At 43.2% G+C, this 14,376-nt stretch overlaps 1 protein-coding gene across 1 annotated transcript; it reads right to left on the bottom strand.

Moving 5' to 3' along the window:
• Positions 1–1,985: 1,985 nt before the first annotated feature.
• On the bottom strand, positions 1,986–14,068 carry MRPL42 (mitochondrial ribosomal protein L42). Its single transcript, XM_074951049.1, has 6 exons — positions 13,913–14,068; positions 8,732–8,919; positions 5,973–6,036; positions 4,757–4,841; positions 3,831–3,994; positions 1,986–2,110 (listed from the first exon to the last, which is right to left on the bottom strand). The coding sequence occupies exons 2-6, from the start codon at positions 8,814–8,816 to the stop codon at positions 2,065–2,067; spliced, it is 444 nt and encodes a 147-aa protein (XP_074807150.1). The 5' UTR covers positions 8,817–8,919; positions 13,913–14,068; the 3' UTR covers positions 1,986–2,064.
• Between the last annotated feature and the right edge of the window lie 308 nt (positions 14,069–14,376).

Genomic DNA, 14,376 nt, shown 5'->3' on the forward strand with positions numbered 1-14,376 from the left:
ATTGTTGGGGTCCCCGGGCTTGCCACTTATACAGCCAGAACCCTAAATGCCCTGGCGTGCTTTGCAGCGAAGGCAATTAACACAACATCCCAGGCAATTGCCCTACTTAATGCAGAGCAACACGAATTAAGGGATGCAATTTTGGATAACAGAGCAGCCATTGATTTTCTGCTCTTAAAACATCACCTAGGCTGTTCCACGTTTCGGCATATGTGTTGTTTTAATTTAACTGATAATAGTCGTTCCATAGAATCTAGACTGGCCGAGTTGGCCAATCTTACGGCACACATACGTCAAGATGTGGGGTTTGAGGGCTTTTGGAATTGGCTTACAGGTTGGCTGCCATCTCTAGGATGGCTGCGACAACTTTTTGGTTATGCTGTGTTTGTGATCATTGGGCTTATTTTTTGCTGCTGCTGTGTACAATGTATTCCCTCTTTGCTAAGGCTTTGCAGAGATTCGCCCTGGCAAGCTCCCCGAGTTATGTCCTTGTCAGTCTGGGAGTTAAATTGCTTGCAAAAGCAAATTGACGACTACCATGAGATGGCCGAGTATAATTAAACAAAAATCGGGGGAATGAAGGGTTCATGTTTAGTCCATCCACCTGGAAACAGTCAGGGCACACCCTGACCGTTGTGTAGGAGCAACACATTGCTCCATCCAAGGACGAGGACCAGATATGAACCCTGGGAAGTTAATTAAAGGACAGTAATCGTGGGAAGCTTCCTTGGCCTGGCCTCAAGGCCTGAGAATTAGGATTGTAGTAGATAGAGGCTGGAAAATAAGAATATTAATCAAAGTCATGTATTCCTTTGTTGTGTCTTTTTGCGGTGGAAGTAGGTAATGCGCAGGGGGGAGAAATATAATAAAAGGGAAGGTGGAAAGCTGACAGGCAGCAGCCCTTTTCAGCTAACCAGCTTGCTTGCTTGGATAAACCTGTGTTCTGTCTCATCATTGAACCGCCACACCACTAGTACTCCTTTTCTTTTTGCAAATACAGACTAACACGGCTGTTACTCTAAAAAAAGCAAGCAACCCCAAGTGCTCCCGCCCCATTTTGCTAGGCACTATACAGACCTTTTAGATGTTGGCCTGGAACTGAGCTTCAGTTACACTAAAGTGTTCAGAAGTAATGTCAAATACAGCTAACAAATATTTATATGTATTTATACTTAGTGCCATACTGCAGGAGTCACTTCTTTCATTAAACAGATTCAATGGGGCTGGTTTCAGTCCTCTGCCTCTTCCCATAAAATGGAGTATTTGCCAGGCTTTCAGCCTTCCAGGGTCCAAAAGGCAGCTAAAGCTTGCCCTTGGTAGCATTAATCTATTAGCTCAAATTGCCTGTGGTCAAACCCTATTTTCTACTGTCCTGACTACCCACAAATATCACCCACATGAGGCAAACTTCAACTAGGACATGGAGGATATAAACATCAATCTTCTGAACTTTAGAGAGACTTTAGAAGAAGTGCTTCTTAAGAGCCAAGCCGTCCTATGACAGGTTGGAAGGCTCTGGTATCGTCAGGGACTACCCTGCCATGGCAGACATCCCTTCCTCCACACAGCTACAACCATACAGTCACATGTATCTGACTTAACCTAACTGAATGTTAGCTTTATAAATAGCTATATTTGGGAGCTCCAGGCAGTCTGTAAAAATGAGTAATTATACCTTGAAACTAAGCTGTAACTAGACCTAGCCAGTTTCAGTAAGAGATGATAATTTTAGACACTTGTAAGCTGGTACCTGGAGGCAATTACTTGAAACTATCAACAGCTGTAGGAGCCTAATATTCTTTTCATCTCAATCTTAAAGGTCATCTGTGTTTCACTTATTTAATTTCAGTCTTCTAGGAAGCCTGAGGCATTCAGCTCTATTGCTGGGACTTTCCATCCTGATCTTCTGTTCCTACCCATACAAGAATTTTAGAATCAAGTTTTATTTATGGAAAAAAGACTAATGATATAACACTAATACAGAATTGATCAGCAAAACTCCTCTTTTTATTGTTTATTTCCAGTATAGTTGATGACACAGAGCAGACACACAAATTATTGTAATCATCTGTCTTTAGGAGGATTGAGTTTCTTGCGTCTTCTGTGATACCTGGAAGAAAAAAATTGCAGTGATGATGATTTGGTACGTCGTCTTGGATTTTCCTGTCAGGATTTGTTTGTAACCAGTAGGCTACAGCCTACATATTAATAGAGCTATAAAAAGATACATAAGAGCTACTCAACACATTTTTCTCCTGTTCACAAGGCATTACCTACATAAACAACACTGCCCCATTTACTGCGGCATGAACAAGTACCCAATACAACCAACTTGAAAATTCACATCTGAATTTTGTATCTACTTTAGTTACAACCACCACCAAGATTATTAAAAGCAATTGGCAAATAAAACTTCAGTTTTTCCAAGCTTATTTACTCTATGCACTTGACAGCACTTTGGATAAAATTCATTTCACTAGATGGTCAGCTTCTCCCTTGCTTAAAAGGGTCCTCAAACATCAAGAAAACAAAAAATGACCTGATCCTTCATCAGGATCTGCTCATATGACTCCACCAATGACTCCCTCCCACTTTCTAAACGCTTTAAAAAAACAAAACAGTATGGCCTAACTGGTATTTTTTTAATAGTCAATTTAACTAAAAATTCAAGTGGACAGTGTCCTTTCAACTAAAACTAACACCACACTAGATCAGAAGAAGATATACCTGATTTCATATACAAGGAAACAAAATGTTGTTGCTTATTGTGAAAGAGCAGTTTTTTCAACTGGAACAAGTTTCTACTACCAGTTCCTCCTCATCTAGTCCCACATGCTCTTTCTTATATAATTGCAATCATTCAGGGAAGAATTCAGCTCTTCAGTTCTCTGTTAATTTCAACTAACTTAAAGTGTTATGAAGCCACTTTAGAAAGGACTCATGACAGAGACTAAAACAAGCTTTGTTTCCACTGGCACAGCTGAACATAGATAGTGCTTAAAGTGGAAGTACCTTTATCAGGAGTGCTTCCTCCTCACAAATCTTACCTTTTTAAGAGACTGCAAATATAAAGAGCTAACAATGTTTCCCTATCACAGGCCCTTTCAAACAAGGAGCATCCAGTGTTTTTCACAGTAACTTAAGACTAAAAGCAATTACTACTGGGAAGGATTCTAGAAAGTTATCACTGGAGAAGGTAAGTATTCAAAAGGGGTAGAGAATGCTGAGAATTATTTCCCAAGGGCTATAAGTCTCTGAAGAGAAAATAATTTGACCAAAGTGGGAAAACTGAGGTCAGTAACTAAGGTCTTGTCTACACTACAGACATATTACCAAGCTTATCACCACTGCTAATATTGGTGTAACTCCACTGTTGTTCGTCATGGTGGAAGCCCTAGTGTAGACTGCCACTGGTAAGCACCATGTCATCTAACGCTGCTCAGAGCAGGTCTAATCTACAACAGAGATACTAGGCAGAAACTAATGTTCTTGGTCAAAAGGTACTTTACATAATAAATTGGTTTCATAGTGAGACATTAACGAAGAATATGAGAATCATCATCTAATCAATCAGATGAAGAAAAATCTCCCTTGACATTACTATACAATACTCTTTTTGGTGAGATTCTAAGACAGTATCTCCAGTGAAAATTCCTTAAGGAATTTATCCCTACATAAGTATTTTACATAACACTTAAATTTAACAGTTTGATGCTAACATTACTGTGTCATACCTAATGAGTTTCAGTAGGGGTGAATTTAGCCCATGTTATTTATTCCTCTTTCTTTTCAACCCCCCAAAGAACAAATACTTCAGAAAAGACACTTACTGTCCCACAGGGTACCAGCGATGTTTTGTTGTATAAAACATTTTGCTGAGCTCCTCAAATGTAGGACCTTTGCTATTCTTTAGCTCCTTCACTTCCAATCTGGATTTCAGCACTTGATCATGTGTTTCTTCTTTGTTATCCACTGGATCTGGTCGAGGTATGGGCTACAAAATCATCAGTAATGAGCACATTACTTTAGTAAGCTTTTAGTATTCTTTAACTCTAATTAAAACATTTAAACACTGCTCTGAACTGTTCGCAATCCAATCACTGTAGTATTTTACTAGTGCATAAGAATTAGAAAGTGAAACTGTCTCTAAACAAAAAGTCTATCTAGTCTGTTTTATCTTATGCAAGCTGAGTAAGTGCAAAGAATACAAAGGGCACAAATGATGGAAAGAAAATTAATTTCTCAAAATTTAAGGTTTTAGAGGCAGGTTAGGCTCCCACAGACTGCCAGATTTGCTTTGATTTAAATCAGTCCACCCTGTGCCTGTCCTACTCTGGTTAGAATCTCTTTCCCAGAATTATATCTCCCATGCCTACATGGAAATCTATTTGCATCCCCTGCAGGTGAATCTCTCCTGTGGAACTATAGCACAGAGATATGAACTGATTGGTCCAAGACCACACAGGAGTGAGTGGCAGTCAGAAGGAGAACCCAGATCTGTTCTATTCAGATTCATATACTGCACGCATCTTCATGGTATATTTTCCCTGCTTCCACTAACAGTCTGAACTACCTCTAGATAGTAGCCAAATTCATTATAAATTTATATCACAATATTCTGGCTATGTTATCCAGTGTACTGAGACACTTTGTAAGAGCTAAAAAAGGGATAGCTCAAAAGAACATTACTGGCCAAATTAAAGATTGTCTGTGCTTTCAAGCAAACAGGAAACATACATGTGCAATCTGTATATACCTGTGTGTGCTCATATGGAATTTCAACGGAAGGATGGTAGCAGACAATTGTCCTTCCATCTGATGTCATGGAAAGTTCCACTTTACTATAAAAGATGAAAAAATTATATAGATCAGTGTATCCCCGTATTCCAATAAAGTCCACCCTCTTGCTCAGGTGAGAGCACTCTGGAAGAGACATGAGTCAGATTGGCTGACCAAGAAACCGGTGGAAAGTCTAGGGATTTCTGTGCACAAGTTGTCTTTTGAACTTTAGACAGCAATCTCGAAAATTTTACTACGTGATTTAGCAGCCTAAGAACCACAGACTTTCAATGGGACTTAAGACTCCTGAGTCGCTTAGACATCTTTGAAAATTGTACCCAGTACCAGGGTTAAGTACGTAAGATTTCCAGATAGTTTCCTCATAGTATTTTGTATCTTGTTTTGTTTTTTGAAAATATTTGGAAACTAGGCTTAAAATGTCTACAAGATACCAAGAAGCCAGAAATAAAGCACGAAAGACCATGGCAACTAACCCCTCTCAATGAATTTCAGGGCCAATGCCCTACAGAAGTGTCCAGCACCTCTAATCCACTGGGCAGGAGAGGGAGCTGGGATTTCTACCAAGTGCGAGGCCCTACCAGTCAGCTTCTACCTAGTAAGCATGATAAATGTGTAGCTCCACCAAACTCATTTTGCTGGAAGAGATGAGGCTTGTCTCATCTTCCCTGGAGAGCCTATTAGCATCTAGGAGGTGAGAGGGTCTACACTAGTCTACCCTCCCTTCCCCACCTTTTTTAGATTTCTACCCAGTAACGAACTCCAGTAACAGATTATGTTGCTGCTCAACTTTCCCAAGCAGCTGCATGAAAGTGCTATGACTTTTGTCGAAGTACTGAAAAGCAGCCATGCTCTTTAATTTCACCAGGCTTCTTGACAAACCTATGAATATCAGCAGAGGCACGACAGCCCTTTGTCTATAGATTCAGGAAGACAACACTGCATTGATTTTTCACTTGATTCACATTTGGAACATTAGTTTCACAAGCCTTATGTCTAGAAACAAGGCTATTCTTCAGAAAATGGCTAGATCAATCCAAAACTTGCAAAAAGAATAATTGGCATAAATAAAACAGCAAAACTAACAGCAGGAAGGGCAATTACTCCAATATGTATCCCTGAAGCTATGGGTCAAATGAAGTCCATAATGGGTCAAAATAGATTTAACTGTGTACCAGTTATAGTCTTCTGGAAGGACTGAATATGTAGATTTATGGCGAGCACAATGCACTGCTCCATCTGCAAAGATGAGAAAAAACACCAATGAGAACAAATGAAACTGCAGCAGAAATAACTTTACACCTGCATTCCGTTATCTCAAACATGAGTGAGCTCAACCAGAAATGCACATTTAGTTTAAGTTTAATCAATCCATTTAGAAAGTGTCTGGAATATCATGCCAATATTTCAATCCTATTATAATACATATTTCTAAAACTGCAACTGGCCCAGTATCTGGGTGCTATCCCAGTGTTATCCAGGTACTATTCTAAGAAGTTGCAAAAAACCCATACCATAGCAAACCAAACCGGCCAAGCACACTACTGCTAAAGTAAGTTTCTTACACAATGAAATAAGAACACTGTTATACTAGAAGGTTGCATTACTTTGTTGCTTCTGTAGGCCAAACTTGCACCCAATTACAGAAAGTCCCATCTTAAGCTGCTGCCTGTTGCAAGCGTGTGTATAGGAGCGATGACAGGAACCATGAGGGAGGCAGAAATAGGGATCGGGGAGGTGGGGGTTACATTCCCCAGCCCCTGCTCATAGAGCTGCCTTGCCCTTTACCCTCTAGTTACTCAGCCTATGCCTCCGTCCGTCTTCTCACCTGATCCCCGAGGTTGACCCCTTGCCCAAAGCCCTGGCTGGAATCAGTTCCCCCAAACACAGGGCCTGCCTTTCTCCTTCCAGGCAATTTTTGCAGAGGTGGAGCTGAAACCCTAGGGTTTTTTTTTTTATAGACAGTCTCTACCCTGCCCCCACACTTCTAGTCCCTGATTTTTCTATCTCTACTTCCCCCATTCCTGGTCCCTGCTTCCTCACCACCATAATTCCCAACCCCCTGCCTCTCAACCCCCAGGTCCCTGCTCTCCCCTGCCACCCCAGTATCTGCTGCTTTCCCCAACCCAACTCCTCCCTGCTCCATGTCTGTTTCTCCCTGACACCCAAAACTCCTTCCTTTAAAACCCTTACTTTTCTTATACTCAAGGCTACAGACAATCTCCCCATGCAAGTTAAGATACTGCCTCTGATATGACACAGCAGGGGGCACTGCAGAGATTCCTCTGCCTGCAGTACTAGGCAATCTGATTTTCCTGTAAAGCTGGCTGTCCTGGTTTTCTGATTTTCACCAAAATCAGTATGATTCTGCCCACTGATGCCTAGAACATTCCCTGAAATGTTGGAATTGATCAGATGCAGTGTTCAAAAACTATCACGTTACATACAGACAAATAGAAATGCCAGGAAGTTACGTAGAACCTTGCTTTGCCAGGCTAACAGATATATAGAACGAGAAATTATGAATACAAAGACTGTTATCCATGACATCCAATTCCAAAAATGCTTTCATGTTTCATGGAATTGCAGCATCTTCAGGCCCAAAACTGTATGGGGTTTTAGTTCAACAGTAATTCATGAGCTCATGCATCATTTCTGGGTTCTGGCCAGATCACAGGGTAGTAAATGCATACATTTTACAGCTATCTTATGATGTACTCTTCCACTTGTGTGGATTGGATTTTTTTTAAAATACTTGAGTTTCAGCGTGTCTCCACTTTGAGGATGATTTTATCAAGAAGCATGTGTAGTAGTAACCTGAACTGAGATTTATGGGTTTTTTTAAACTGATATTTTTCAGGGATTTGTTAGGATGATATGCATATCTGTGTAAGAAATTAGGCTCAAGAACTCCAAACTCATTACTGATATCTGAAAGGGATCATAAAAATAACTAGTCTGGGTACAGTTCTTCTAATGTTCCATTATTTTACTATTTACTACAAGCGTGGATATTGTTAAATATTAATACTCCATTGCTTATGGCAGAAACACCACAAGTATCTTACGTCCCACATATTTCACGAGAACAGGCACAGAAACCTAAAGCTAGGCCTAGTCTACAACAAGTTTTACTGGCAAAACTCTACATCTGTTGGCACTGCCTCGTGTTCATTCACACTTAAGCTTTAGCGTGGTGAGAGATTTTATCACCACTACACTTCAAGCTCTGAATCACATTCACAGGAAACAATAAGGAGTTTTGGAAGCAGAAAACCCAGAATCAGTACAACTGACAGAATGTTTTTCTTCCAACTTTTGCTGTCACATTTTAGAAGAAGCGACATAGCTCATCTTCGATTTTATATCAAGATGGAGATACTACAAATACGATGTTCCTGGCGCTGCCTACAACTCCAGATTCCCAGCGCTTTTTCTTCCACATATTGCTACCCTCAACTAACACCTCCCCAAAAGCCAATCTGAAATATTGCAAAATCAGGCAACATTGCATATTATTGTTCCTTGTCCGCTTATGTCAAGGAATAACATTTTCTTACAGACTTTTTCTCAGCAATATTTTTTCAGTTCAAGAGAAGGTAAATGTGAGCCGGAGAAATCAAGTTTTCAAATCTCAGATTCCTCCTAATGTTAAAATGCTCTTTAAAGCCTGGTTAATGGAGCTAATCTATTTTAAAGTTCAACACTGGAAACTTCAAGGGCAGCCAAGTCGAAACATGACTTAGTAACACAGCACATAACTCCATAAATATCAAACTTTAAGCAGGTGAAATATAAAGATCACTTCCCTGCCTGTGTTACTGTAAATATTGCTCAGAACAAGTATCGATGCAAGAGTGTCTTTGGGGGAAAAACAACAAACACCAGAAAATTTCTAAACATAGGATTTTTATAAAGCAGCACTATGTCTTACTCTGTACTGAGGCCTGCCTACTGAATGTTGCTAAATGCATCCACATGGTACTGGACCACACAGCTCTTCTCAATGCTACTGCCATGCTCACAGGAGACAGAAAATTGGTGATGGAGAAAGAAATATTCTGGACATAAATGGTATCCTTTTTACTGCAGAACACCCTTCTGAAGGAGCAGGTTTCATCACTGTTCAGGAGACAAAAGGGTTGACAATTAGTTTATTAATAAAAGATTCAAGATCTATGAAAAATATGACTTGCACAGCACCTTAAATATTGTTAAACAAGTGCTGGAAATATTTGTAATGAATTAAGAATTAGTACTCCTGAGGGAATTCTGTGTCAAAAAATTAAAAATTCTGTGCACAATATTATAAAATTCTGTGAAATAACACAATATAATCACACCACTTTCAATTATTTGCTTACAAGTATTTTGAAATGAATTACCAAAATAATTGAAAATGGTGTGATTCTATTGTGTTATTTTGACAAATAAAATTATGCAGAACTTTAAAATTTTTAGGCACCGTATTTTTAATTTTTGGTGCAGAATTCCCTCAAGAGTACATTGTGCCACACAGAACCAATCTGGGTGTGGGCAGCTCAGTGGGGGATCCAGGTGTGTGGGTGTGTGTGTGGGGGGATCAGGATGCATAGGGGCTCGTTGGGGGGTTCTGGGTGCAGGGGGAATGGGGCTCAGGGCTCAGCCGGGGGGAGGTCTGGGGCCTCGGCAGGCAGTCTGGGTGCTGGGGGAGTGGGGCTTGGTGGGGTAGGGGTCAGGGTACAGTTGGTTGAGGTTCAGTGGGGGGCTCCCAATGCAGAGGGTGAGGCTCGGGGGGGGTGCAGGGATTCTGGATGCAGAGAGGTCTCGGTGCCAGAGGCTTCTGATTCAGGAGGTCAGGCTCGGCGGGGTGGTTTGGTGGGAGGGTTCTGGTGCGGGGGGGGGGAATGAGGCTCAACAGGGAGGGGGTTGGAGGGGTGGGGGGGAGGAGAATCAGGGAGACAGGGGGACCAGCTTCCTGTACTGTGACCCCTCCCCCTGTGGCTGAGGAGCAATGGGGCCAGGAAGTGGGGGGAAGGGATCACTGTATGCAGTGCCGCTCCCCCTGTCTGCCCAATCCCCCTGCACCTAACCCCTCCCTGCCAAGCCTCACAACCTCACTGATCCTGACCCCCTCCTCATGCACACCTCCCCACAACAGTGTAGAGCTTCCTGCAGTCGAGGGAGATTTCTGGTGGTTGATTTGACCCAGCCCTGGCTGCTCCCTGCAGGGGAGGGGGAGAGAGACTTATCTGCACTGCCAAGGAGGGGTGAATAAGCACTGGTGCACTAACACCAGAAGCTTTTCAGGAGGAGGAGCCGATGGTGAGTGTTCTACCCACTGTGAAAAGAAAAAAGAAAAGGAGTACTTGTGGCACCTTAGAGACTAACCAGTTTATTTGAGCATGAGCTTTCATGAGCTACAGCTCACTTCATCGGATGCATAGCATATTGTGGAAACTGCAGAAGACATTATATACACACAGAGACCATGAAACAAAACTTCCTCCCACCCCACTGTCTTGCTCGTAACAGGACAGTGGGGTGGGAGGAAGTTTTGTTTCATGGTCTCTGTGTGTATATAATGTCTTCTGCAGTTTCCACAATATGCTATGCATCCGATGAAGTGAGCTGTAGCTCACGAAAGCTCATGCTCAAATAAACTGGTTAGTCTCTAAGGTGCCACAAGTACTCCTTTTCTTTTTTCTTCTTATGAATACAGACTAACACGGCTCTTACTCTGAAACCTACCCACTGTGCTAAAGTTATACAGTGGATACCACTACCTCCTACAGCCAGATTTTGAATGGGACCCACCCTAGCCTCTAAGCACACCAACCAGATCAGGCCCAGCACTTGACTTATGTGGTCAAATACCTATCTTCCCTTCCCTTCATGAACTGCCCTGCAGCTTAAGCAGGAGATAGGCGCCTAGATGCTTAGAGTAAGGAAGCACTGCGCATGCTCAAAGGCAGAAAGTTAGACGACTTGGGAACTTTTATCATGGAAATGTAGGCACTGAATGAGTTTAGGCACCTACAAGGTTCATTGGAAGTTTTAGCAACATAAAACTTGGACTTGGGCCTTTAAGTATCTCTGTGAATCTAGGCCTCAGTCTCTATAATGTGGTTATAATATACAGTATATGGGCCTGGCTTCTTCAGATCTTGGTAAGAACATCAGCATCCTGTTCAGAACACTTCAGAATTAGTGTTGTCAGCAAAACCACCCCTCACAGCAGACATGTATAGCATCTGGCACTGCTGTCCCACAGATATATTTAAGCATTTCCCCTTGAGTCCTAATAGCTATGCCAATCAGGTGTGTAAAGAGGCAATGATTTGCCAGGTAGCTTGCCTATAATGAAAGACATCCTAGGCAACTTCATCAGAAACAAATGCAGAGTATGTCTAGTAACTGCCACAACCCATTTCTGGATCAGGACATGTGCTCTGCACTTTTCAAATGTGCTGAGACATAACATCACAATGTGTAGTGAGCTGAAAATATTTTTGTTGTAGCCTATGCAGACTGTGTTCTCGCATGTTTGTGGATATTGCACTAAGGACTCATTAATATTACCATCATAATGTAAGAGAGATGTAAGATAATGCTGTGTTTGTAAGTTAAATCTTCCTGGGAGCACATAGTTAATAAAGATAAGGTTTACATCATGTGTGGGCTGAGATCAAAAAGGACTCTTTACAGTTTAAAGCACCAAACTGTAGATTAATTGGTTAATTCTTATGGGACAAGAGTGCCACCACTTTGTGTGCATTGCTTATACAGAGGAGTGCCAACAACCTCTGCATGGCTGGTAGGATCTACCATGACACTGCCAGGCCTTTATTGTCCTGAACAGCACATAGCGCAGAGAAGGAGCATGTCACCTTAAATTAACTTTGAACCATGTAGTGAAACTTTGCCAGCACAAAACAGATACCTGTGAACTACTGTAAAGGCTTTTTACAAAGAGCCACACTCAGAAAAGTTAAGCTCCATTGCTTCCCTCCTCCTCTTTGGACTTTAAATAAAAAACAAAACTAAGTTACACTGGGACTATAAAAGCCTTTAGAAATGTTCAAGACAGATCAAAGGATGGATGATTAATATATCGTGTTTTGGGGAAAGACTCCTGTAATCTTCTAGGTTGCCCTGTCATCAAAATTAAGGCCACTTTACTTATGAACAAGAGCATTCATACAGCTATTTAAAGAGCTGTAATGGATGTGCATTAACTTCACACCTCTATTGTGTCCACATAGACAAGCCCTTAGTAAGGGAAGGGAATTTGAGGGAGGAAAAGCCACTGTTAATTCCTTTACATTAAAATGCTTTAACTGGTTTTCCATGACACCCATACAAATTGGGGGGAGGGGGAGGCGCTGCAGACGATCAGATGCAAATGCTTCTGATGCAGTATTAACCACACAATCAGCATGAGAGTTGCAAAGCCATGAACAATAATGGTGCATCTAATATGAGTCAGCATTATTGTCTGTCCCTATGCTAAGACAGTGTGTGTTTTTACCAGGGAGTAACTAACATGTATTCGCTATCCCACTGTAAAAACATAGTGGACACAAGGCACTTCAGTTTCACCAAAAGACAAACTAATTATGGTCAGCACTAGGACTCCATCCAACCAATATAAAGGATTAAGGTCCCCTCGCAGTCTTTTTTCCTCAAGACTAAACATGCCCAGTTTTTTTAACCTTTCCTCAGAAGTCAAGTTTTCTAAACGTTTTATCATTTTTGTTTCTCTCCTCTGGGCTCTCTCCAATTTATCCACATCTTTCCTGAAGTGTGGCGCCCAGAAGTGGACACAATATTCCAGCTGGGGTCTCATCAGGGCTGAGTAGAGTGGGACAATTACCTCCTGCATCTTACATATTACACTCTTGTTAATACATCACAAAATGTTATTAACCTTTTTTCACAAAGGCATCACATTGTTGATGCATATTCAATTCCTGATCCATTATAATCCCACAGCCTCTTCAGCAGTACTACAATTTAACCGGTTATTCCCCATTTTGTAGCTGTGCATTTGAGGTTTCCTTCCTAAATGCAGTACTTTGTACTTGTTTCTATTGAATTTCACCTGATTGTTTTTAGACTAATTCTGTAATTTGTCAAGCTCACTTTGAATTCTAATCCTGTCCACCAAAATGCTCATCACTCCTGCCCAGCCTGGCATCATCCACAAATTGTATAAGCACTCTCTCCACTTCCTTATCTATTTCGTTAATGAAAACATTGACTAGTACAGGACCCAGAACTGAGTGCTGCGGGACTCCATTAGATATGCCCATGTACTTTGACAACGAACCATTCATAACAACTCTGAGTATGATCTTTCAACCAGTTGTGCACCCACCTTACACTAGTTTCACACAGACCACTAACAAATCGCTAGTTTGCTTATGAGACGATCGTATGGGACGGTCAGAAGCCTTAATGCAACAAACTTACCACGTCTAACGCTTCCCCCCAGCCCCTGGGCCGCTCACCCTGACAAAGGTGGCGATTAGGTTGGTTGGCATGATTGGCTCTTGACAAATCCCTGCTGGCTACTCCTTATAACCCTGTTATCCCCTAAGTGCGACCTACCCACGGATTGTTCCGGAGTCGGTCGGTCTCCCCGGAAGCCCGAGGGTCCCGAGAAGCACCCAGCGGAGAGCGCCCCAGAGAACCAACAAACGCGTTCGGAACCGGAAGCCACAAAACAGCCACAAGAACAGTTGTTTGACCCTCCGGGGCTTCCATACCCCCCCCCCAACCTCAGATCCTGCCCCTCCCTCACCTCCCCCTTCCAGCCCCGTGAACGGCAGGGACCAGGCTGGGAGAGTGGCGGAGACGACAGCGGATGTTACTGCGCATGCTCAGTTCGCAGGCTGATTAGCAGCCGAACAATTCGGTTTGCCGGCAGGAGCAGATTGTGACGTTACCTCTCTGGTCGCTCACGCGCTGTTCAGGCTCCCGCCACAGCCCATCGTCGCCTTCCATCCCTCTGCACCCCCAACCCGGGAGCCGCGGCCCCGCCGAGCCCGCCAGTCACACAGCGCCGCGAGAGCGCAGAGCCAGGCCGCGCCCGGCCAGTCGGGAACGGCACCGCTGGGGGAGCAGCGCTTACCTGGCCCAGCCCGGAGAGCGGCGCCATCATCTTGTTCTGCGGAGCTCCACAGATTCGACTGAGAGACGTTCGATCAGTCAGTCTGTACGTTCTGGCCCGCTGCCTTCCTCACGGGGACCGGACGCAGCGCGACGTACATTTCCGGTGACGTAACTCACCCGCAAAGCATGCTGGGAATTGTAGTCCTACGCCGTGTATAGGCTGGATACCAACAGCCAGCGACCAAACCTCCCTCCTGCGGGGTGTTCTGCCCGGCCCAGACCCACCCGTCTCTCCCACCCACCACCAGCTGCGAGGGGGAGGGGACAGACCCAGACGTCTCTCCCACCCACCTCCAGCCGGGGGGGGGCCAGGCCCAGCATCTACCCCCCGCCCCCACCCAGGGGTGCCAGGCCTAACCCCACACTCTCTCACGTGCCACCACTGGGGGGGCCAAGTCCAACCCTGCCCACCATCAGCTGGGG

Source organism: Natator depressus, chromosome 1, assembly GCF_965152275.1.
Source record: "Natator depressus isolate rNatDep1 chromosome 1, rNatDep2.hap1, whole genome shotgun sequence".
Lineage (NCBI taxonomy): Eukaryota > Metazoa > Chordata > Testudines > Cheloniidae > Natator > Natator depressus.